Source organism: Astatotilapia calliptera, chromosome 19, assembly GCF_964374335.1.
Source record: "Astatotilapia calliptera chromosome 19, fAstCal68.1, whole genome shotgun sequence".
NCBI classification, from domain to species: domain Eukaryota; kingdom Metazoa; phylum Chordata; class Actinopteri; order Cichliformes; family Cichlidae; genus Astatotilapia; species Astatotilapia calliptera.
In genome coordinates, this window is record NC_137440.1 from 9,790,868 (window position 1) to 9,816,178 (window position 25,311).

The 25,311-nt window shown below is 46.9% G+C and overlaps 2 protein-coding genes across 2 annotated transcripts; both read right to left on the minus strand.

Annotated features, from left to right (window-relative positions):
• Positions 1-3,494: 3,494 nt before the first annotated feature.
• Positions 3,495-17,604, minus strand: LOC145422373 (uncharacterized). Its single transcript, XM_080293662.1, has 4 exons — positions 16,709-17,604; positions 15,223-15,346; positions 11,685-12,557; positions 3,495-10,974 (listed from the first exon to the last, which is right to left on the minus strand). Exons 1-4 carry the CDS (start codon positions 17,364-17,366, stop codon positions 10,401-10,403), a joined length of 2,229 nt encoding a protein of 742 aa, XP_080149788.1. The 5' UTR covers positions 17,367-17,604; the 3' UTR covers positions 3,495-10,400.
• LOC145422372 (uncharacterized) lies at positions 17,604-24,229 on the minus strand. The gene is made up of 2 exons (XM_080293660.1): positions 23,572-24,229; positions 17,604-20,740 (listed from the first exon to the last, which is right to left on the minus strand). The coding sequence occupies exon 2, from the start codon at positions 20,123-20,125 to the stop codon at positions 17,618-17,620; it is 2,508 nt and encodes an 835-aa protein (XP_080149786.1). The 5' UTR covers positions 20,126-20,740; positions 23,572-24,229; the 3' UTR covers positions 17,604-17,617.
• Positions 24,230-25,311: the final 1,082 nt, after the last annotated feature.

Here is a 25,311-nt window from a genome sequence, read left to right on the forward strand (position 1 = left end):
CAACTGACCAATCAGGTCTGTGGACGAGAGCGTCATCCTACGTGAAGATCAGAGCGTCTTTAGTGTGTTTATTTGACGATCAGGAGGAAATCTCGTGAGGAACTTTATCCCGATTTTGTCCCGTTGGCTGTGTCAGCTAGGCGCCATGACCGCTTTACGTGCCTCCGCGTGGCGAGCAGGACGCCTGTCTGTGTTTACTGTCGCTGATCCTCAAAAGTTTCTCCAAATTAGATCAAGAATCAGACGAAATCTGCTCGCATATTTTTTCAGACTGTACGGCAAACAGACTGTGTCATCTGGCCCAGTAAATCACCACAGTCCCTGCGGCGGCTGTGCAAATGGCACATGGATTATCCATTCATCACGGTGGTCTCTCTCCCCTTTCTCTCTCTCATTCTCCGTGGCCTTATTCAAAGTGCTCTAATTAATCAGCCTTAAATAGATGGACAGACCTACATTACTGACACAGCTCCTCCTGCACCATGTACTATTTAACACACAGATGGCTCTGCAGGCTGGCTGTGTGTCTCCAAGTCTCTCACAGTTTTCCCAGGAATGATTAATCACGCAGCCTGATGCCGCTGATTTGATATCAATGAAATCGCTGCACCTCTAATTAAAATTTCATTTCCTAAATTGCAACCAGGGGTTGGCTTCGTCGCTCGTTTAGATACAGCACTAAATGAATTCCAGTTTCATAACGAGTTGTTAGAGAAAGCCCAGGGAGACAGATGGCAGGGGGGTAAAAATGGCGAGTTTTCCACAAAATGTGCATGATTCAATTAAAAGAGAAAATTCAGCGGGTAGGCCGACATCCAGAAAAGGAATGAACAAACAAACAGGTCAACAAAGACAGCAAACACCACACTGCTCACCAGGGAGACCGAGATAAGTTTTCTAACACTGGAATATTTCTAACATTTTGAGTTATTTTCCAGTGTTAGAAAATCAGCACTGCTCAGTGTTAGCCATTGTTAATCTTCAAAACTGACTAGGTTACTTTTAAACATATAACACTGTCAAAAGTGTTAATTTAAAACTCAACAGTGTTGTATTTAACACTCAGAGGTGTGGACCCATATAGACACTCTCCAGTGTTAATTTAACACTGGAGTTTTTGCTGTGTGTCAGGTTGTCATTGGCATCCATTCAGTCAGAGGACAAAAAATAATTTCTTGGTTACATTTGACCTTTCTGACTTTCTCCCTTTGGGGTCATAACCAGCGACGACTTAGGGTCCAGGCGTGCAGAGTGGTCGGTGACCCGCTGTTACCAAGTAAAAGATGTGTGTTACCTGAGTGTGAGTAGTTGCTAAAGCCACATCCACACAGGCCTAGAAACAGTCAGTAACCTCCTGCTGACTCCCAGTTGGTGGATGGTTGCAGCAGGTTGTTGCTTTAGTGACTAAAGTCACCAGCATGGAAGAGGCCGACTTGTCTGCAGACACTCACCAAACTAGAAACAGAGTCTGTTCCCCTTCAAAGTAAAAGTTGTGCCTTATAAAGTATGTTGTTTTCAGCGGTAGGACAACTTTTACTTTGAAGAGCAAAAGACGAGTGCCTGCAGACAGCTCAGCATCTTCCCTGAAACCTCTGGGTGACCACAGCAACCTGTCAGTGACCAAAGCAACTACGAGTTGGTTCTACAACTTTTTAGCTTAGAGACAAACACCAACTTACCAGCCGGTCATGGATTACATACTGGGTCACAGCCAGGTTCTCTTAGGAACATCTCGTCACATTACCAAAGAGCTCCTGTGATAGGACGGACAGGAGTAGGTGGAGATAAAAGGTCAAGGTAAGGAACAGGCTTAAGTTAGTGATGGTGCTTTACCTCAGACGAGTTCATCCACAAACACAGGACAGGAAACAGTTTCAATCAGGTTAAAAATAGAAAAACATCATTTTTTTTTGACTCTCAGGACTTCCAGATTATCTTGTTAAGCTTGAATGTCCTCCTTAACCCTGGAAACGAGATGTCAACAAACACTCCAGCTGAGCTCTTTGTCTTCAGTTCAAACTTTCTTATTGTTTCATTGCATTATCTGAACTCTTTCACTGGCAGGAAGTATTCGAATAGGCTGGACATTGAAGTCTCGGCTTTATTTGAACATCAGTGGCTTTGGGCAATGATCTGTATAATGTCCATCCATGTGGACGTTATTTAGCGGTCCAGGCACACCCTGTCATGGAAACGGTACTCCCTGATGGTCTTGATGCAGGCTCAATCCTTCAGGTAAGTAAATCCCAAAGGTTGATTGTGTTCATCCGGATGTTTTCAGTGGGAGAAGTGTTTCGTCACTAACCTTATAAACAATACATTTGCACAACGACTGAAACTAGCCCACTGAATGAACAATGGGGGTTTATAAGGTTGGGCAAACCTGCAGTCAGCTGAGACTGAAGAAGTCAGTTGGATGAAACGTTTCTCCCACTGAAAACATCCAGATGAACACAATCAACCTGTTTGGGGTACTCTCTGATGGCTGCAGCCTCTTTCAGCAGGATAATGTGCCCTGCCACAAAGCAAAGGTGGTCCAGGAAGGATTTGAGGAGCCCAATCACAAGTGTGAAGTGTTGACTTGTTCTCCAAATTCCCCAGATGGTAAATGGTCCTTATATAGTGTCTGTGTAGGTTCCTAGTGAGCCAGGCCATGGTGGTCTAAGGAGCTCGGATGGAAAGCGACTGTTGAGTTTCTTGGAGGTGTTTCAGCTCTTATCCAAGAAGCTTCTTCAGTTCAGTTTTAGAACTGAAGAAGCTGGAGCCCTGAAGCACACCTTCAGGGGTTATCCCTGTTCAGTAATGTGTTTTTAAAAGCTCGGTTTTATTTTACTTTAGTTAATTGAAATGTTTTTTCAGGTCTAGTTTTAGACTTGAGCTTATTTCAGTTAGCTACGATGACATTGGGCAGAAGTGAAGTAAAAATATTGAGCAGACCTGCCTGAATCAGAGATGCTGTTATCTGCAGCTCTCTGTTGTGATGCTGTCTGATCTTCACACTGAGTCTGGTGAAGGATATCGACCTCTCAGCCCTGAGGAGCTCTTCGGTTTCTTTGACCGGATGTTTCTGACTTTCGTCCTGCTGAAAAGAGAAACGTTGTCTAAAGACTTCCTGAAGCATTTGTCTGAATAAAAGCCCGCAGATCACCTCGGGATAGCTCTGCACTGACTCAGCTGCCTCTGCATCCCAGCCTTAAATCAAAAGGTTAAAGGTCACGGCTGGTCCACAGCACCTAACGATTTGAAAAGGTTCTATTTTTGAATTGTGTTCAGTCCTGATGGTCTGAGACAGCATCATGTAAAGGAAGATTTCATCTGCCCGAGGAGGTGGACACACATTGGGCTCATGGCCATAAATCTGTCATTTCATAGTAGCTAAATGAGCCCTTCCTAACTGTGAAACTTCACTAAAATGTTCACGTTTCCTTCGGTGTTGTCACGCAGTCCGATCTCTGACCTACTGCTTCTGCAAATAACCAGGCCAGAGTCACAGCCACCATCAACTTTAGTCTTTATTGTACAATAATGCACTTCAACAAGGCTTGGGAATATGGCACACGAAAAGATTTCACATAAATCATTTTCCAGCTAAGAATCCGTCTCAGGTCTTAATCGCTAAGCTTTACCAGTGAGCAGCGTCGATATGAACAGCAAAGTATTACACGCAGGCCTGATTTTACAAAAGTCAGCAGAGGATGTGGTTTTTATCCATCACAGTGAAACTAGATGTTTTGCCACAGTTTGATGCAACAGAAATTCAAAGGTCGATAAAGTTCGTCTGACTCGTCCGTTCGGTTATTGAGCTTTTGTTCGTCGATCAGACTGTGAAGCAGCAGGTTAGAAAATGTTCCAGTGAGATGCAGGTTTTCAGCTGAAACACTTCAAAGAGCCAATAGTTTAATACAGAAATAAAAAAAATTAATCAATGAACAGTGTCACATAAACAGCCTCGGTCTTCGGCCTGAACACAGGGTCAGGACAAACATGCAGAGTGGGTCACTACACAGATAGTTTCACCATGCCCCGTCACATCGCTGCAAGAAGAAAGAGTCGGCTTCAAAAGAACCGCTCAGCTGGAGCTGCCGGCAAATCACCAAGAAGCTGCCCGAAGCCCGACTGTGGAGCTGCAGGGGAAACTGGATCTGCAGCCGTTTTCTCATCGTTTTTATAGAATCACAGGGCCAGGGTCACAGCAGCGCACACGGCCCACCCCTCCACGTTTATATATTGCTCAGGTGTGAAAAGTGGGTGGGATGTGTCCCAGATCTTTTGCATGATTTTGAAGCTGGGTTAGAAACAAAGTGAGCAAAGAAGGTGCAATTATTTAAATTCAGCCAGTCTCTCCTTCAAGCTCAGCTCTGTGTGCACCTCTGGACCTTTCCCAGGATGTCCGGTTCTACAGCGAAGAGTTTGAGTCAGTGGAAAGCATGCGGTGTGCAGCTCAGAGGCAAAGTGACCAGACGTACAGTGATGATCGAAACAGGAAGTGGTCCAGAGGTGCACAAGGAGGCGACTCTGAAAGGAGTCCCGCTGATTGTACTTTGTGTGACGAGACCTCGGATCGATGAAACAGGCACGACTTTACAGACGTCCCAGTGTCCGCAAAGGCTAAAGCAGCAAAATGTGAACGCTTTGATTATTTAAAGATTTCAAGTAAAACATGCACTCCTTTACTGATTTATGACAAATCCTCTCCAAATACCTCCATCACTTTCACCGTGACTGAAGCTGAGAACTGCTGATTCTGATCGTCTGGCAGCTGCACGCTGGTGCACACGCGTGTGTTTTTTGGGAGGAAAGAGCGAGTCTCAGCTAAAAAGCTCCGAGCGAGCACAGTTTGTCTGAACAGAAAAGATAATCACGTAATTAGAATTTGCAGGTCTGAGCGACAGCTGCAGGGCGAGTGCGAGCGGGGCTGCAGAATGAAACGAGGCAACGTGGAGGAGGACGAGACACAGACGTGTGAAACAGAGAACGAGCGACACAGTCTGTGACCGCTGTCAGTGGAAGTTTCTGCTCTCTTTGACTAAATGTAATGTTTACAGAGCAAGTGGTCACGGCGGCTGGAGCAGATTACGTTAATGTTGTGCAGGAACGTGATGACACGGTGCTGCTGTGCAGTAAAAGCTGAAATCAAACTGTGTGAAAGATGGTATCAGGGGATGGTGGAGGAGACCGAGGACAGGATGAAGGTGGAGAACAAGGCTGCAGCTTGTCAGAGACAAAAACATTCAGACTCAGTTTGGAGATGCAATCATTCCCATGACAACGTCCTCTGCCGCTGTCGCTCGGAGCTTTAGACAACTTCAGTCTGAGCAGGGCTGCTTTTTGTTCATGTAACACCACGTCACAACGTTTATCTCAGGCTGATTTAGATGGTAAGGAAAGGCCCTACTATACAAGCAGGACTCGATGAGTCTGGGGAAGAAGAACTCCCTTTTAACAGGAAGAAACTTCCAACAGAATGAGGATCGGAGAGGGAATCTGCTGAGACAGAATAAAGTTTGTGACAGAGCTAATGCAGCAGCATAAAGTCACGGTGAGAGCATCACAAACCATCAGCAGAATAACTAAGGGAGGATCCAGGGTCACCTGGTCCAGCCCTAACTATATGCTTTAGCAAAAGGAAAGTTTGAAGCCTAATCTTAAAAGTAGAGATAGTGTCTATCTCCTGAATCCAAACTGGAAGCTGGTTCCACAGAAGAGGGGCCTGAAAACTGAAGGCTCTCCCTCCCATTCTACTTTTAAATACTCTAGGAACAAGTAGGCCTGCAGAGCGAGAGCGAAGTGCTCTAATAGGGTGATATGGTACTACAAGGTCATTAAGATAAGATGGGGCCTGATTATTTAAGACCTTGTATGTGAGGAGCAGGATTTTGAATTCAATTCTGGATTTAACAGGAAGCCAATGAAGGGAAGCCAAAACAGGAGAAATCTGCTCTCTCTTTCTAGACCCTGTCAGCACTCTTGCTGCAGCATTTTGGATTAACTGAAGGCTTTTCAAGGAGTTTTTAGGACTTCCTGATAATCATGAATTACAGTCGTCCAGCCTGGAAGTAATAAAAGTGTGGAGTAGTTTTCCTGCAGCCCATTTTGTCTCATTTTCTGCTGAAACCAAACTTTAGTCTTTGTTTTTTCTTAATCATGGCAGTGATGCAGTCATGTATTTGTGTTCATTTCTCCTGCTAGAGGAGGTCAGTGGGGCCCAGGGAGTCTCCTCACAGCTTCATTTTGCTTTTCCTGTTAAATGATGACTTTCACGGGGATTAGAGGTGACGCTGTGCAAAAAAAGCCCCATCCAGGAATAGTCTAACATGAGGGGTAAAAGCCTTCATCAGTCATTAACTGTGTCCCGATTAACATTCACCTCAAAGACATTCAGACAGTCCAAACAAGAAGCTGCAGATTTAAAAATAGAGGCATGTTAATGAAACACTCCAATCCTCTGTGGATGTACCGGGAAGTCTGACAGGTGCGTTTAAGGCCCGACCAAATCCTGTCGGTTTACACAGATCATCATCAACGTCGTCACTGAAGCCTTTCTGTGTGCGGCTTGCTTCAAGCTGCTCATGGCAAAAAAAACATCATCTTATCCCAGCAAGGCTAAAAATCCAGAATTTCAAACATCACGAGCAACTCTGAGGCCAGATTTACTAATCAGGTGCATTCGGCAGGTGATCCACCAGCAGTGCACCAAATTTACACAAAGACACAGCCAGTTTAGTTCAGTAACAGGCAACGCAACCAGGCAACTGAGCAACAGAGCACCAAGCAGGTCAAAAATAAGCGATGACAAACGTGACGCAGTGCATCTGCAGATTCACATCAGTTCTACCATCTAAACCTGAACTCGCGAACAGCTGATGAACAGCTGACCTGAAGGATGCTCAAACATTTCCTGACCGATCCGAGTGTTAGTGAGGTTACTGTTACTGCTCCCTGCAGCCAGAAGCTGCAGGCATTTCTCTAACACAGGTCAGAGCTCCTTAAAACGACATTTCACACTCTGAGCTCTCTGATACTCTTAAATTTAACACTCTGAATTCAAGTTCAATAACACCAGCAGGCCTCCGTCACACAGGCCCAGAGACCTGGTCGCTGACTGGCTGCTGGAAGCTGCTGGAGGTTTACAGTGCTGCACCTGAAACCTCCATGAGATTATTTGGATGAGCAGCAGATTTCCGCAGTCGTTGAGTGTCCGCACAAAAGAAGAAAAACATCTCATGTGGAGTCAAACGTTTTCCATTTCTCTGTTTGTAGAGCGGCGATGCAACCCGAAAAACACCAACCAGAGAAAATCTGACTCCAACGTAAAAGCTCTGCTCTACTGTGGCAACCAAAACATGCAACTTTTATTCTGAAGGCGAGTTTGAGCAGCGGTTGGTGAGTGTTTGCAGACGTGTCAGCAATCACAGACATCTGTGGGGCAGCGCCCTCTTTACAGCTGATTTCACTCAAGGGTTTCTGGCAAACTGGTTGGAGATGCTCATTTGTCCCTAGCAATCTCAGGTTGCCGGAGGTCACTGATTGGTCCCTGTGTGAGGGGCCAAGACCTTATTACAGTATCTCGTCAACAGCAGCTTCATGAAAACCAGAAAAAGGCCTAAAAGTGATGAACTGTTAGTAAATCTGGCCCTCGTTCCTCATTTTCACTTTTACATTAAGAACAAGACTAAATGTGAGGACGATTAGCCTGTCAGGCCTTTATCAGCAACATCGTGCATAAAACAGACTTTCAGCCGCTCTCATCAGTGACCTGACATGTCTGCGATGTCTTTGGAAGGTGCTGCCTGTCCCATTTTTTAGCTCAGTGAATGATAACCACATTCATCATGTAATGATTGAACAGCAGAACCACTGCTGGGATGACTGGCAGCTCCACCTGCCTCCCCGCTGGCTGCACTTCGCTTTGGATTCAGAGGGAAATCTCCTGGATTGCTTTGCTTTTCAGCACAAACAGAGCTGAAGCGGTGACAAACGGCGGCGGGGAGCGAGGAGAAAAACGTCTCCAGCATGTTTATCCTCCTCAGAAAAGCCAAAGATGGCAGGGGGAGGATTACAAAAGAAGAAGTCTGTACTCTGAGCAGAAATAAACCCAGTGTGAGACAAAGACGACCAATCATCTCAGCCGTGGTCTTGCTGTTTATGGCACTTAAAACCGAACTACCTGATGATTAAAAATGTTACACATAAAACCTCTGCATGAGTCTAAGACTGCATTTACAATCAAAATCTGGCTGCATAAATAAAAATCAAACTCAGCCATTATTATACATTTAAACACTCCATCCCGCTCTCGCTGGCAGGGCGTCAAATAACGGCGTCTGTCAAACCGCTGGTGTTAGAGAAACCACAGACTGTATATAAAAGATGGACCCAACCACTGCACTAACAGTTGGTTTAACAAGCCCCCATGTGGAGCCTCCGATTGAGCATTTTAGCGGAGCCCCAGCTGGGCCTAAAAACGAGACTCTTTTCTATACTACAACCTGAGTTAGCGACTGTATGTTATTGTCATTTTTCACATGTAGCTGAAAAAGCAGTGGCTCCATCGTGTTTCCACATTCACCTAACGAATCAAAGCTTTCTGGTTCAGTCGTGGGAGGAGAGACATATCCCTTTGAGGTTGTGTCAGGAACAGTAAGATTCCCCCAAATCAAACACGCTGAAGTAGCTGTTTATTAAAAGAGCCTCAAACAGTAGAAGAAAGTGTAAATAAATAAATCTTTGTCGTGATTCAGTGATTTCCCAGCACTACATGCTCCCTGCCTGTCTCTGCAGCCTCTGTGTGCTGAGATCTCTGCACTCCATGTTCCATCTGTGCCACACATTAGCTGTTAATAGCGCTACATTAATTGCACCACCCTCCAGCCTGTGCCAGTTGAAGCCACCGAGGTTAGCAACCTGCGGCTGGGAGCATCGCACAGACACAGATACCTAATGATCAGCGCTAAATAACATAATAAAATCCCAGCAAACTCTCGCTCTGCCTTCATGGACAGTCTGTTAGTAGAGTGACCTCACAGCAGCCATGTTATTGATCGGATGATGTCGTATAAAATGCTTCAACAGCTCAAAAACAGTCCAGATGTCCAGTTCAGGTGAAGCTAGCAGACAGCTAGCAGCTAGAGCAATCTGTGTCACCATCCACCTGTCAGTCAAAGAGGCCACGCCCCCAATAATCTAAACAAGTGAGGTCCTAACCCCCCCCCCGGTGTAGGGTGAATGCAAACGTGTTTATTTCTGCTGTAAAGTTTATCACTGCTGGAGCCCCTGCTGGACGTTAGAGGAACTGCACATTAAGCACTGACTGCACACGTGCCGAGTATCCTGAAACATCTTTTCAGTGTGTCGTGTTGCAAACATATTTTAACCCAAACATGACCGCGGTATTTGGTGGATAAAACCAGCCGGCAGAATTTTATTGATCACTGCCAACTCTCCTGCTTCTACATGTGAATTTGGCAGCTGTTTCAAATTTGACCCTCACCAAAAGACACCTGACAGGTATCAGTGAGACACCAGCAGGTTTGACAGAACAGCCGTATTTGACTCCCTTTGAATGAAGGCGCGTTAAACATAGAATATAGCATGTATCTGTAAGCATATTGCTCATTTATAACATTCACAATTTCAGTCTAAGTGATAAATAAACCATTTAAATTAAACTCTATTGTTAAATCCTTCAATTAGTTGTTCACACTCGTCACACACACTCACATATATATATATTAATACTTTGCTCAATAATTATCTCCATGTTCAAAATATACTATCACACTGTTAAATACACTGTAAACTTGGCTGTGATTATAAAACACACCATAGACTGTAGAGATCAAACTCAGCCAGTTTGTAAAAGTCCGTCTTCAAAGACGTGGGGGAGCAGGCGAGACGTTTACACTCTTACATCCGTAAAAATCAGAGAGCAGCAGAAACCACTTTCTCCTACTCAGATCACTTTACGGATCACTGTGATTTAATTCCAGCATGGCTCTAATAGTATAAGATGTGAAATCAGTCTGAAGGTGGATCCTCCCTCAGAGTACGTTCAGCAGAATAAAACTCCAACAGAATTATTCGGATCTGTTATTTTAACAGACGTGGATGTAACGTGTGAGTGAAAAAAACAACCGACAGTCAGTAAAACTGTACAGGAACGGTGCTGTTTCTGTGAAGACCGTCCCAACTTAAACTGATATATGATAATAACAATAACTTGTTGACTAACTGAAGAAAATGCAACGCAGCCTTTACAAGGTCATCCAAGGCAACGGCAGCAGCGAGACACAGAATTCGGAACGGACAGGCAAAAGCTGCAGGTCTACAGGAGCTAAAGTTCGCCTCTACCTTTCTTCAGCCCATCAAAAGCTTCTCCAAACAAGCTTTTCTTTCAGAAATCAGCCGGATGACGATGACGATGGTGACGACGATGAAGACGATGAAGATGAAGGGGTGGGTCTGTACATCTCGCCACCTCCGAGTTCAGTAAACCTTCCCGCCAATGACGACATCGCCTCCCTCTCTTTGTCCTTCTTGCTTCCCGTGCACACCGACCTCTGAGCAGGTTTAAACTGCCACGTCACCTTCTTCGTCAATGACTGCTCCACGGTCGACATCCTCTTCAACGGTGGAGTGGCGGGTTGAGTTGCCATGGGGACGGACGGTGTTGCTGCCATGCTGGTGGTAACCCCGGAAACTCTCTCTGCTATGCCGTTGTTGTTCCTGTCTTGCTCCGTGAAGAGCTCGCTCAGCACTTCGGGTTCAGTGGTTTCTCCGAATAAATCCCAGTCAGGTTCAGCGGGCAGCCGCTTCGGACGGCCAGATTTGCTCCCAGTGGCGGAGGTCCTTGACGAGCGGCTCGGATCGGAGTCGGACAGGTCCGAGTCCCAATCGCTGTCCCCTGCCACTGAACCGCAACCCAGCACAGACACATCAGCAGCTCCCGAACCTGAGCTCTCCGAATCGGACTCCCTAAAAAACAGAAGAGAAAGCCAGATGTACCCCTCTGGTATCTTCATCATTTGTGCTTTTTAAAAGCACTAAAGCTCTGCTTTTAACCTGGTGCTCATCAGCGCAGGCTCATTCAGACTGATGCGAGTGATTGATTGGAACGTTGGTAATCTGTGTGTGATTATAAATCAAACTGATTATTTCAAACCTTTACCAATCTGTCTCAGAGTGATTGCAGTCAGTCTGAGTCAGACTGTGATGGGAGACAGGTTGCCTCTCACAGGGGAAGATATTACCTTCGGGCAACTAGAATGTCGCCAGTTGGTCACCAAACATTCAATGCAATCACTGAGCAACCACCAGTTTCTCCTGGTGGTAAGGAGGCCGGCAACCTATTTTTACTCTAGTGTCACTGAGACATTAGCTGACAGTGAAAAGATTGCACAAGAAACCAAAACTGAATGGATGATCGGATGATTGTATGGATGGATGGATGATCAGATGGATGGATGGATGATCAGATGGATGATCGGATGACTGGATGGATGGATGGATGGATGATCGGATGATTGTATGGATGGATGGATGATCAGATGGATGGATGGATGATCAGATGGATGATCGGATGACTGGATGGATGGATGGATGGATGGATGATCGGATGGATGGTTTTTATAAATGAATACATCTCTTTCAGCTGAGAGGTGAAGTGTAGACGAGTGCATACTCACTTGCCGCTGTAGGCTGTAGTTCCTGGAGGGCCCAGCAGGAGGCAGGCTGGAGCTGCCAGGTAGACGAAGCTGTCGGTGCACAGGAAATCTCCCTCCTCTGGCTTCTGTGGGGCGAGCTGTGTTGGCTTGGCGTCCCAGTTGGGGTTAGGCGGATCCATGTGCGTTTTCGTGCCGTGTGTGTGGTGGTGTATACTGTCCTTTTTCACGTTGTGGGCTTCTGTCACCGTGGTGACTTCACCTTTGAAGGCAGGTCTTGCAGACACAGCAAGGTAAACAAAGCTGTCCGACTGGACGAAGGGATCTATGTCACCACAGTCCAGCCCTGATGTTCTGATTGGCTTCTGGTTGGGATCTAGAAAGTGTTTGATTGGCTGCTTTGAAGGAGACAGAGGAAGAGGGGAGTCTATTCCCATGAGGGTGACTTTTTTCCTGGGGGGCATGTCCTCAATTCTCAGAGCCATGGAGCTCTTAATAACGCTCTGCTCTAACGGCTTCTTGATGACTGAAACCATTCCCATCTTCCCATCCTTCCTTCTGTCCTCGCCTTCTCCCCGCTCTTCATCCTCCTCCATGTTTCCGCGCCCCGCCTCCTCCCTCTCGCCTTCGATGTCTTCTTGCGAGCACGTGTTGAGGAGTGACGGGTAGCACCACTGTAGCTCCGCGCTCTCCTCCCTCCCCCACTCCTTTAACCCTCCATCGTCCCCATCTTTCTCCAGTGACGTGCTGCTGCTGCCCAGGTCGGAACCACTGATTGGCTGGTCACTGTCAGAGCCAGCCTCCTCCTGGCTTTGATTGGATAAGGAGAGGAAAACGCCGCTTGAGTCGGACTCCAGCGTCAGGTTGGAGTCTGGAGAGCTGTCCTCTTTAGCAGAGCTGGAAAAGAAGAAAAGGACAGAAGGTGGTGAAGCATCCCCATGTGTGCTCAGCCCCCCCGAAGCCTTTAAAGTGATAACCCACTTTTCAGATCAAGGCCATTGATTTGTTTTAGCCGCACAGCCCCAAGCCATCGGCACAGATATCCCGGGTGATGGACACATCACTACAAATACATTCACTTTCTAAATTTTGCTGCGGCTGTGACACGGTTTGGTTTGTGTCTTTATTTGTAAGCCATGAGGAATGATCAGGTAGAGACAGGAAAGTTAACTGTGCAGTTTTTAATCAGTTTCCAATAAAACGTGTGACGCCTGCAACAGCTTCATATGAATGATTTCATAACAATGCTGATTACAAACACAGTTACAGCAGCTCCAGCCCTCAAAGCTCAGTTTGAAGAATATGATTAGAGATCATTTAGTTGGATGACATTTAAGCTTAAATGATTCAGCTCATCAAGGTACAGCTCGCTCTGTTCTGGGACGTTCACACAAAAGCTAATAACAGCGAATAAAACAGCAGCTCGAGTCCATTAAACAGACAGTCTGATGTTTTTATTGCTCAGTGTATATACTGTACATCACTGTTTGTGCTGCAGTTCCTCAATTTCAGTTTCTCACATGTGATCATTTCAAAGGCAGTGACATCACTGGATTCACTGCACAGCTGCAGTAACTTCGGTCATCATTATTTTAATAATGGATTGCATTTATATAGCGCTTTTCGAGACCCTCAAAGCGCTTTACAATACCACTATTCATTCACTCTCACATTCACACACTGGTGGAGGCAGCTACAGTTGTAGCTACAGCTGCCCTGGGGCAGAAGCGAGGCTGCCATATCGCGCTATCGGCCCCTCTGGCCATCACCAGTAGGCGGTAGGTGAAGTGTCTTGCCCAAGGACACAACGACCAGGACAGACAGGGCTGGGGATCGAACCGACAACCTTCCCAACCCCCTGAACCACGGTCGCCCCCTGCTCATTTTGACTGTAGTGTGATTCTGGCTCAAAATCAGCCTGGTGTGTAATTAAACCCACCCTGTTTCTGAGTATGAAATCAGAATATGACGTATTTTCATCCATGGAAATCAGTTTTTCTGATCACCTTGACACATCGTTTTGGTCTCCAGTTTAGAGAAACAGCTCTGCCCATTTAGCTGCCAGTGCTGTTTCTGCACTGGTTCCTGTTCCCGTCAGTAATCCCATTACATTCAAACACACCTGTATCTGTCCTCAGTTTACGAGACACAGGACAGGCCTTTGAGGGGTGGAGACATGGCTGATCCTGGATTCTGGCATCTTGCAGTGACACTTCAGGGCTCTAGAGTGCGACCAATTTGGTCGCAAATGCGACCAAACTTTTCAGTGGTCCGACTAAAAAAAAAATTTTGGTTGCACCTCTGCGACCAACTGTTCCGGTAGCAAAAAAATAAATAAATAAAAAATCTGCAACCTTCCCTGTGGTCAACAACAGACACACATTTTGCCCCTATCGTGGACTAAACCAATCAGAGATAGTAAGGGGCGGGACCTCTCTGATTGGCCGTGGTCCAGTTGAAAGTGCAGGTGGAAGTGGGAGGTGAGTAGCTTGAATAAAGCGATATCAATTCATTAAATCATGAATCAACTTTTAAATATAACTGTGTTTTGCCAGAAACGCCAGATTCTCAGATTAAAGCTCACAAAACCATTTCAACAACAACCAAACAGCAAATGAGAGCAGGTACACGGACTCCACACAAAGACGTAAACACAGAGGACCGACGCATCAGAATCAGCTTTGTCTTTCTCGGCTTTCTCACCCGACGGCCCGTAAACGGACACGCTGTCGGAGCTTAGCGATTCTGATGTGTCGGGTCCGCGCTGTGATTACGTCTTTTTGCGCTGATTCTGAGCTGCAGGTTTTGTCTCTCCAACCAAAATTCACCGAGCCAGCAGCAAAAGAAGCAGCAAACTGCGCTTCACATTTGATCAATGTCGTCATGAATTTTGCTGTTTTGCTTCCACGACTATTAAAATCACACTTCATGCACAGCTAGCTCTCTCTCTATCTCTCTCTGTACTTCAAGAACAGTTTCCCGTCTCCAATCTCTGTTTTCTGTATTATTCATTCGCTTATTACCCACCAGTCTACCGTTGTTTACAGCGCTGTGACTGCTGTCTTTTTCTTTTCTTTTTCTTTTTTTCACTTAAATGACCTCGGACAAGAAAGCCTATTTTTTTGTTGTTCAATACTGAAGAAATTTAAACTTTATATACAGAACATTGTAGAATATTTTTAAGGTTATCTGCTATAAAAAGCCAGACCAGGAAAATCTCCTTCATGTTTTTCTGTGTTTTATTCTCAGTTACTTTCACACAAAGGCATCTGCTGTGATGTTCACAATTCTGATGAAGTCAGTACTGATAAATGATCAGAATTATAATATTTCTGACTCTTCTGGCTAAGTTGAATCGAATCGGGACTTTGAAAACCAGAATCGAATGGATTATAGAAATCAGTGATGATACCCAGCCCTAGTGAGCAGCCTAGGCACGACAGAAGTGGATGTAGCTGTAATAGGAAAAGAACTATTGCCAGTACACCTAACTTTAAAAAGTTAGGTGTACTGGCACATGGCAAAAAGTTAGTCTAGAGCCCTGCACTTTTAGATTCCTTACCTTGTGCCAGTGGTGGACGTCCCGGCAGATTTGGTTGACCAGGAGCCGGGAGGTCTGTCAGCGTCTGTAGCCAGTGAGGCTGTAGTACTGAGCTCCAAGCTGACCTGGGACCTGCTGCCCACCCCTGAAAAGAACATCACATATTTACCTTTTTAAACAGAGAAACAGTTATAACCAGTGCATCCTGCCTTTTCTTCCCCACTGTTTTGTATCCGAGCCTTTCTTTGGTTCCTGGAAGGATCTAAGCAAAGAAAGCCACTGCTCACATGACAATCAAGCAGAAACGCTCCTGTTTTAAAGCCCTGACTTTTCCTTTATGGACCAGTGAATCTGTCACTGCTGCTACAGTTCATGAAGCATTTCCAAATCTCCACCTGGCTCTGACTCAACCGCCCCCACGAGGGGGAAGGTAACACCACTCCCTGCTGTGCTGAACAATTATCACTGCTTTTTATATTTTACATTTACATGCAGGAACATTCATCCACACGACTTTGCTGCAAGTGGCTGCACACCTGAACCTGCAGTTCCTCTACGGTCCAGCAGGGGCTCCAGCAGTGGGAAACAGCTCGGCTCAGGTTTGCCTCCCACAGCAGCATTCCCAACAGTTTTTCAGCTCCTCACTGCAAACTGTTAAAACCTCCTTCATAAACAGGCTTTTGTGAAGCTTTTATAAAGTTTTCATAGATGATTGATCTTCTCTATTATTGACTTTTGTTTGTGTTTCTTCTTTTCACTCTTTTCATGTCTTTTAAATGCTTTGCTGCTGTTTCTTCTAAATTCTGTGAATAAATACATCGATTGGAGGAGCAGGCTTCTGGCACCAGCTCACCACCACCTCCTGTTTTGGTCCAATAATTCACAGCCAGCATCACAGCTAAACTCTGAGTCACAAACAATACAGAACAGCGACTGAAATCCAAAACCTGCTCAGCGTCTGCAGTGTGATTGCACCGGCGGAGCGCAAACAGCGAGCACAAAAGCATCTTTCTCCGGGCTTCGTTTAAAGGGATTAAACACCTGTTGTTGTAAAACAGAAATAAAGAAATACAGCCTAGAAAATCTGAAAATGTTACCCCGACTGACAGACTCGATTTGGTTTGTGTTTTATTGGAGCCAAATTCATTTTAATTTGGAACAAGAAGTCAGTGTGTGACTGCGACGACAGATGTTTCATTACTTTTATCCACCGTGTTTGGACTATAAATTCACTCATGTGGGTCACAGTCACATTTCTCCTCGGCCCTCGTGTTCCTTTGTCTCCACCTGTCTTGTTCCCAATCAGCTCTCAGCTAACGAGGTGGTGTTCACCTTCATCCTGCCTGCCTCGTGTTCGTCAGTAAGCTTCACTGACTCCTGTGTTTGTATCGTCTAACTCATCATCTAACGCTTCAGGCTGCCAGCACGTTTGTCAGGTGTGATTTCTAAAGCGGCGTGAACGTCCGTGTGTCGAGTGCGAGTTCCTGCAGGTGTGTGCGGTGTTTACCTGTGTGCAGGCCAGCCTTCTCTCTCTGAGGCCCGGGGTGAGTTTGGTACATGTCCGCTCGCTCCCTCTGAGGCTCCAGGAGCGCTGGGTACGATTCCTGATTGAGGGGCTGAGACAGGTCGAGGTGCTCCAGGTCAGAGTCCAGCTCCCGGGCTCTCCTTTCCAGCTCCGTCAGGCTGAGCTCCGAGGCTGCTGAGGAGGGAGGGTGGGACCCTCCGAACCCGATGGGGGGTCGGAGGAGAGGCCAGCGCTGCAGGGAGCCCGAGAGGGAGTCTGCATCGCCTATTGCTCCTCCTCCTGCTCCTCCTTTATCCCAACCGTCATCCCACAAAGTGTTGACCATATCAAGGACAGCGTCCCAGCTCTCCACCCCTCCTTCCTCGCCAAGTGTGCCTCCTTCTCCTCCCTCCGCCTCTCCTTCTTCTTTCTGTAATGTCACCACCACCTCCTCCTCCTCCTCCAAGCCTCGCCCAGCAGTTTCATCCCTTATCTTCATACTTTTCTCCTCCACTTTTTCAGGAGTTATCTCGATATCTCTGCCTTTTTTCGCTTCCTTGTACTTGTTTGCTTTGTCTTGGACTTTCAATTCGACTGCCATCTCTGCTCTTTCTTGTTTTGTTTCCTCCACCAGCCCCACCCCACCCTTCTCTTTGTCCATCTCCACTTTCTCCTCCTTTCTGTCTTTCTCTTCTTTCCGCTCTTCATTCCCTTTCCTCTCCTCCTCAGTCTTGTCCCCTTGTATTTCTTTGCTCTTGGATCTCTTTGGCTCCTCCTGCTCTCTGCAGATCCTCCAGTGCTCCAAGTTCTGCTCCTTCAGCGAAGCCCTGCCCACCAAACTGGACCCCAACCCCGGCTCCTGATGCGAGGGCTCTTTGAGCGAGCATCGTCCCACAATACTGGTGGAGTTTGTTATATTTGATAAAGGGTTCTCTGAGAAGTGGCCTGCACGGAGGTGGCCGAGTGGGCGTCTCTTCTCCAGCGCAGAGAGGACGGAGGGGAGGGGGGGAGGATGGGGAGATTGTGGAGTGCTCCACCTTGACGAACGGTCCTCTTTCTCACGATGATTCGGCGAGGCCACGTGGACTCGATGCCTTCAGCTGGGCCTGTTGATTCGAGGTCTCCGAGCGCCCTGCTCTGCCGCGGGCTGACCACACCTGGCCGCAGGCCGGTGGCGGTGCCTGGTCGAGTCCTGGAGCTGGACTTGGAGGATTTGGACTTCTTGGATCGTGAACTTTTCTCCACATGGCTGGATTCGGTTTTATCAATGTTGAAAGTCTTTTTCTCAGGTTGATCTGCAGCAGGAAGCTTGGTTTTATCTTCGGCCGCAGCACAGGTAGGACCCTTGTCTGCGGTCTTGGTGCTGTTGGCTTCAGTGTCAACCCCGCGCTCACTGTTAGTCTTATTTCCTGTCTCACTGCCAGCTCCACCTTCTACTGCTGCCTCAGGCTTAGATGTAGGAGCAATTGTAACATCGGTCTCAGGTTTTTCCTCCATCCTGGACTCCGCTGCGGCAACAACTTCCTTATTTACTTTAGCTACTTCAGCTTCTGCCTCACTCTGTCTCTCCACCTTCTTTGAAGTTGCCTTAGTCTCTACCTCTGCTCCTCCCTGTGGCTTCATCCCTGGACCAGATCCAGCTGCAGGATCTGCTCTAGCTCCAGGCTCATCCCTGCTCTCAGTCACATTTGACGGTGTAGCTTCAGCGATTGGTTCTGGTTTCGCTACAGCCCTTCCTGATCTTTCTCCACTCTTTGATGACCCTGCCCTGTGTACCTCCTTGTTTGCAGATGGAGCCATATTTTCCCTCCCCACCCCAGACTGCACTTTTCCTTCCAAATCCCGCCCCCCTGGTCTTGTTTTTACCTGGGAGCCCATCCTCGTTTCGTTTTTAACGCTGGGCCTGGATCCATTGTCATACTTGCTCCAGCTCTCAGCACGATGGTGTTCTTGTATTCCTGCCCTCATTTCAGCCTCCATCACATTTCTACCCCCAACCTCGCTCACTAACCTTGGCCCACACCCAGATTTACTATCAACCAACACCAAACCCACGCTTCCATTGTCGTATTTGGAAACCATGACCCCTCCCACACCTTCAGGGCCGACCTTTGACCCAGCTCTGTTCCTACCCACCGCCCCAGTGCCCATTCTGGGGGCAGCGCTGGGCGAGGGTGAAGGAGAGGGCTGGGGGAGCAGTAATGGCGTTGTGTCGAGACCCTGTTCGGACTCCAGAAACACAGAGTCTCTGTCCGAACGCAGAGGAACTGGTCGGCCATACCCGAAGGTCGCGAAAGATGTTTCCCTCCTCTCCCGTTCCCGTGCTCGCTCCCTCTCCAGCCTTCCCCTCTCCCTCTCTCTCTCCCATTCTCGCTGAGCCCACCCTCGCTCCATCTCCCTCTCTCTCTCCCTCTCCCACTCCCTTTCTCGCTCGCTGCGTCCCCATCCTCCTCCTCCCCCTCCTCCTCCTCGATCCCTGAGGTCCTGCTCCAGGTCGTGAGCAGACAGTTGGACCAGCGGGGAGCGGTAAGGGGATCTCCTCAGCTCTTGGGGGGGTGACAGCCTGAGGCTCTGGGTTTGGGAGTAATGCCTGGGCTGGATCACGTGGGGAGGTGAACAGCGTAAACTCTGAGTCTGGCTGGGTCGAGGTTTGGCGGGGGAGAAGAACACCGGAGTGTGGTAGCCCGAGGAGAGAGGGGAGCCAGAGAAGGGAGAAATAAGGGGGGAGGTGAGGGAGGAGGACTGCCCCCCAGCTGGAGGGTAGTGCCCCGGGTTTAGATATCCACCTCCTCTGTCCATCATTTCAGATGTAGTCAGCTCCAGACACTCCAGGTGCTTCGGAGGCGTCAGGACTTTCCAGGAATGTCGACCGTCTCGGCTCTTTGTGCTGTCTCCATGGTGATGGGGGTGGTGATGGTGATGTTTCTTTGAGGAGGAGGAGGACACACCCGGAGCTGAGAATGAAGACACAGAGGGAGAAACCGATCGGGTGAACCGCCCCGGCGAATGACAGCCACCGTCATCTCCGTCCTGACCGCCGAGCTTCAGCGAATCATAGATGGCTCGCTCATCCAAGCGCCGAACAAAGGAGGGGTTTGGCGTTAAAGACCGTGGCTGCGAGTCAAACATGTCGGGGGGCGCTCTGCTGACTCGGAGCGAGCCACTCGTAGAGTAGCTAAAACTGCCCTCGCCGCAACCGTCTCGCCGTATGGACCCTCCAGGGTGGTGGTGGTGATGGCTGTCAATCTGCTGATTGATGCACATAGTGTCATAAATGGATCGCTGGGGTACGTAGCCATCCCCGTATCCCCCCTCCATCCCCCCATCTCGCCCTCCCACTCCACCATCCCCAATTCCATGTTTCTCCAGGCAGCAAGAGCTTTTCCTGAAACACCCGGGACGGCTGAGAGGCTTGCCCATGATTGGTTGGATGGCTGAGGGTGGGAGGGGTTGGTGGGAGTCACGGGTGAAGCTTGAAGAGCGAATTGTGAAGTCGTTAATTTGACTAAATCTAAAAGAAAAATTCAGGCAGTGAAGGACACATGGCAACTGGGTTTGAGACGGCCATGCCAGAATAAAACGTCACATTCAAAAACATGTTCCTGACGTGTGTTCTCTCTGTTTTAATGAGAAGTCAGGAGCATCTCTGATGATCAAAGTATGACACTCCTGCAAAAAAGTGGCCGTCCCGTCAAATAATCCATGACATAACAACGGTGCAAACAACATGAGGAATCCGACTCTGAGAAATATTCCAAACAGCTTTCGGAAAACAGCAAGAAAAGATGAAACGGGTCCAGTTTTTATGTCCACACAGTTGCTGTTTTTAGCTCATCTTCTCTCCCACTCTCCCCCCGATGTGCCTGCATTTGTATTTATTCTGGCTGTTTATTGTTCTGTGTTTGTTCGCAGCCAATTAAATCTTCATCCAGCAGACCGGCAGTCCGTCAGACAGAGCGACGGTGGATGGACGACTGAATCCAGTCAAAGCCTCTCGTCTCATTCTGGCCGTACTCGATGATTAGCTTCGTCTGGCTGTGGAGAGAGAAAGCAAATAAAAATAATTTGCATGGAAAAGAGCCTGAAAAAGTCTCTCCGTATGTATCAAAGTCAGTGAGCAGGATATTAGGTAATAATAGCAATGAACACACAATTACAGGGACTCTCATTCAGGTTAGTTGACAATAGAAATTCCTTCATTGGTGGTGCTGCACACAGTCCTGAGAGAAAAATGACCCTAACTGGGCTTGAGACTAGCCTGGATATGGCCTTTACTTTGCAGGGAACCTCTACAGAAAGATGCATTTAGCTTGTGTTGATGCTGGAGCGTGACCACTCTCAGGAAGTTAAAGTCTGAATTCGATTTCAAGTTTAATCGTAAACTGAGAGCGTTTCTCTAAAACCTTCCTCTGACAGTGCCTGCAGAGCATTTGACAAACTCAGGGGAGCAGTGTGCTGTCCAGAACATAGTGAACCATGTCCTCCAGCCTACAGAGTGCTGCAGAAATGAAACCCCGTCCACATATAAAGAAATTCATTCGTCCTGCATCACTTAGTGGCTGACAGGGGGCAGCCAGTGGACGTTCCAGGATTTGGTTGGATAGGTAACCTGCTAAAGTCCGGCAACAGACTGGCAACCAGTCCAAGGTGTATTCCACCTCCAGCCTGTGACAGATGGAAAATGCTCAGGTGGAAGAAGATGGATGAAAATCTATGTAACTTCCTGTCATGTGTCAGTCAGCGCCATATTTTACTGTTGTGAGCAGTCATTTCAATGACTCCCCTCAAAACTGAGATAATTCAAACTAAGCTGAGGTGATTCAATTAAGTTTGAAAATATAGGTCACTGCTGGAGCTTAAGCCTGACCAAGGGTCTAACACTAACCCTGTACCCTGTCTAAATACAACCAGGTACTTTTGGCTCCTGTACCTATTTGTGTACTTTTACTCTAGTAGATTAGGTTTTTTCCTGAGGATATCAAAGTACTTTTTGTAGTTTAATCCTAACCAAAGCTGAGATAACTCATCAACTCATTAGGTTAGAAAATCATTCAATTGTTGGGCTTAAACAAAAAGCTCCTACTCTAAAGCTAACCTGGTACTTTTCAGCCTAAACATAACTGAGTACTTTTTGATCTTAAACATAACCAAGTATTTCCTGCCCTGAAGCTAACTTAGCATAATTGAGCCTAAAGGTAACCGCATACTCGTGGTACTTAAACCAGGAGTATTATTAGCCTAAAACTAACCAAGTACTTTCTGGCCTAAAGCTAAGCCAGTATTTTTTTTTAGCCTAAATACGACCAAGTACTTTTGGAGCTTGAACCTAATGAAGTACTTTTGTTGTCTTCACATGAGTACTATTGCTCTAGTATGAAAGTTATGTTTAGCTAACCATAGCTATGTCTTGAGCCTAAACATAGCTGAGTATGTTTTTAGTCTACATGTAACCGAGTACTTTCAGTCTAGACGGAGTCAAATATTTTTGGTGCCTCGGCCTAAGCAAGTGCTTTTTACCTAAACATTCTGGACACTGCTTTTCGTGCCTGAAGCAAATGTAACATAAAGAAAGTCGAGCCTAAAAGCAAGCTTGGAACTCGAGTCCTGGCCTCGTGCGTCACAGCTGAGAGTTGCATATTTAAACCCGGCTCATTAGCACACTCACCGGCACCAACATCCACAATTACAGAGGTGCTAACATCATCCTGGCCACTTGCTGGTGCTATTACAAAAAGGCTGTTTAGCTAAACTCTTTGGACATTTTACACAGGTATAGTTCTTACAGCCTAAAAGGTGAGACGTCCTTTCAGGACACTGATGTTAATGCAGCACCAGCTGCTTTAATGCTCGATGAAAATAAGTTTAAAATGGCCTCAATATTCCTGCAAATTATCCATTTTAATTTCAGAGCTGATTTTCCATTTTTGGTGTAAAGTTTAATGCACTAAAGTGGTCCATCACATAGCATTTTTTAGCACGTCATAGACTTTCACAAACAGGATGTATTGAGTTCAGGTCTAATTATTAAAACTCAGGGTAACTATGTCTGCCCTGCAAGGGGCCAAAAGGGCAAATGTGTCTTAGTAAGCAGTATAAGGTGCCTGCTTTAAGCCTGTATTTGTATAGTGCTTTACTAGTCCCTAAGGACCCCAAAGCGCTTTACGCATCCAGTCACCCACCCATTCAAACACACATTCACACACTGGTGATGGCAAGCTACATTGTAGCCACAGCCACCCTGGGGCGCACTGACAGAGGCGAGGCTGCCGGACACTGGCGCCACCGGGCCCTCATCCAAGTGGATGATGAATGAAAATAAAATTACATAAAATAAACGAACAGCTCCTCCTGCACCCGATTTTGCACCTTGTTAAATTAAGACTCGGTTACCTGAGAGGGTACAGTCCCGAGGACAAACTGTACCAGTAAATGTACAAGAAGCTAATTTATTTTCTGCAAAAGGCTGTTGAAATGTTGACATCCAGCACACAAACTGAGAGATGTGCTAACCTCAGAACCACAGCAGACGAAAAAAGTTCAAATCACAATTTACAGATTCACAAACTGAATGTGGAGAACTTGTCATCTCCACATGAAGAGAACTGATTGACTCGTGTTCTGAACATCTTCAGAAAGCTTTTCACAGTCCTCGCACTTATACCCGTCTCCAGCGCGGCGGTGAGCACTCGGAGCTGTCTAATTTCCATCAGCCGTCAAAGAAGCCTATTGATAGTTGAGAATAATTCCAGGTCTCTCTAGCTCTTTCAGCCTTCGTTCTCAAGCATCCTCTCCCTCTCCTGCTCTCTTTCATCGCTGCCACCGCCACCTGCTCTATTTTTCAAACCAATCAATAGAAAAGCCAAAACCTTATCAGCGTGGTCACAGTCAGTCAATCCACTCCGTCGATCTCAGTCCCATCCTGCTGGCGTGCTGTCATCCCGCTTCAAATCAGCATCCTCGTTTGTTTTTCTTAACTGGCATCTCTGCCCTGTCGCCGCTCTCTCTCTCTTTATCTCTGCTGTTTCTCTCTCTCTCTGCTGTGAATCATGCCTTCTGTCAGTGGAAGGTTTTTTTGACAAGCGCTCTCTCTGCCAGCCAACACACCAACGCAAACCCTCCTCCTCCTCCTCCTCTCCCTTTCACTCTCTCTCCCTTCGAGCTTTTCTTCTCCTCGACTCAGCCTCCCTCCCTCCCGTTTGCACTCCACACAGCTTCGGGGCTTTACGAGCTTTGGAGCTGCAAAGAGACCAACTTCTCCTCTCCATCTGCCTCTCTTTCCTTTCCATCTCATCCCTCGTTCATCATCACTCTTTATCTCTCCCCTTCTCTCATTACCTTCTAGATTTAGTTTGACCTGAGTGGGTTACCCGTGGGAAATCATCGTCATTATACGTTTTAGAAATGAGGCAACGAAGGAGAAAGAAGGACAGTCAAATAGATCTATCTATCTATCTGTTCTGTATCTATGCTTCGGACTCCCACACTCTCTTTCTTCCCTGGCTCGCTCCATCCCTCTTGTAGCCCTCTCAGTTTGCCCTCTACCTCCCACTCTTCACCTCCGCGTTAATGCAACAACACGCATCGGTGTGGAGGCGGCAGGGAGAGTAAGAGCGACACACAAAGAAACAGCAACATTGGGTACGCACATTACTGTACACTGCAATTTAAAAGCATCGTCATCAGTGGCAGCGTTTGACCATAAACTGCTGTGGATGGGTTTATTTTTTACCACCAGGAGACATAATGCACGCCTGCACCTGTGTGCTACGACAGGTACGCGCTCTGCACGCGCTCTGTTTGGTTCCATTTTATGCTGAATGAATAGAACAGGAAATGTTCACCATGTTTGGGCAAAATAAAAATTAAATAACACACATTAATAAATGGAAAAGAGCCACCCACAGCAACACAAATTTCCTCCAGTAAAGAAGAAAATGTCAGCATGCTACCCACGCGCTTTGATTGACAAGTGAGCTCAAGAGATCAGAAACGCGCCGCAGTCACACTTTAAAACCACTGCCAAGGCTCCACAGTCCACTTTAGTAAAAGCTTTTCCTCCCAGGAAGCTGCTCTGCTGGATGTTCATATTAGATGTGGATAATTTCAAATAATGAAATTGCTGCGAGTGCAAGCGGGAGTTTTGACTCTTCCATCCACTGTTCCCTCGAAGCTGAGCACGTGAGCACCGCTGACACAGTCTCCCCGCACAGAAAATCAGCAAAATAAAATAAATACATGTATTTACTTTAATTCCAATTCAGGCTGGATGATTGTATGTGTGGGGAGACCGTGTCAGCAGTGCGCGATTGCTCACGCGCTCAGCTTAGAGGGAACATTGTTTCCATCTGTATGATGTCATAGAAGGGGCGTGTCGTTAATATGGTCATCACGGAGGCCTATAGAGGTTTGAACCATCGGTTACCAGGGAAACATTATTATTCCCTGACTGGTTGGCGACTGGTTGGTGAGTGGTTGCTGGAGTTTGCTGTGAAATCATTGGCTAAAACCAGAGGTCTCTGTAGTTTGCATGGACGGTAACTTCTACCTTCCTTTAGCATGTCCAGAAACACGGCACGAGATTGATTGACCATGGTCTACAGCCAATC

Coding starts and splice junctions, on each gene's coding strand:
- LOC145422373 (XM_080293662.1), bottom strand. CDS start 17,366: ATGGACAAAGAGAAGGGTGGGGTGGGGCTGGTGGAGGAAACAAAACAA. Junction 15,347..16,708: donor GAAGGCTGGCCTGCACACAG/GTAAACACCGCA, acceptor TGTTCTTTTCAG/GGGTGGGCAGCAGGTCCCAG. Junction 10,975..11,684: donor ACTACAGCCTACAGCGGCAA/GTGAGTATGCAC, acceptor TCTGTTTTTTAG/GGAGTCCGATTCGGAGAGCT.
- LOC145422372 (XM_080293660.1), bottom strand. CDS start 20,125: ATGGGCAAGCCTCTCAGCCGTCCCGGGTGTTTCAGGAAAAGCTCTTGC.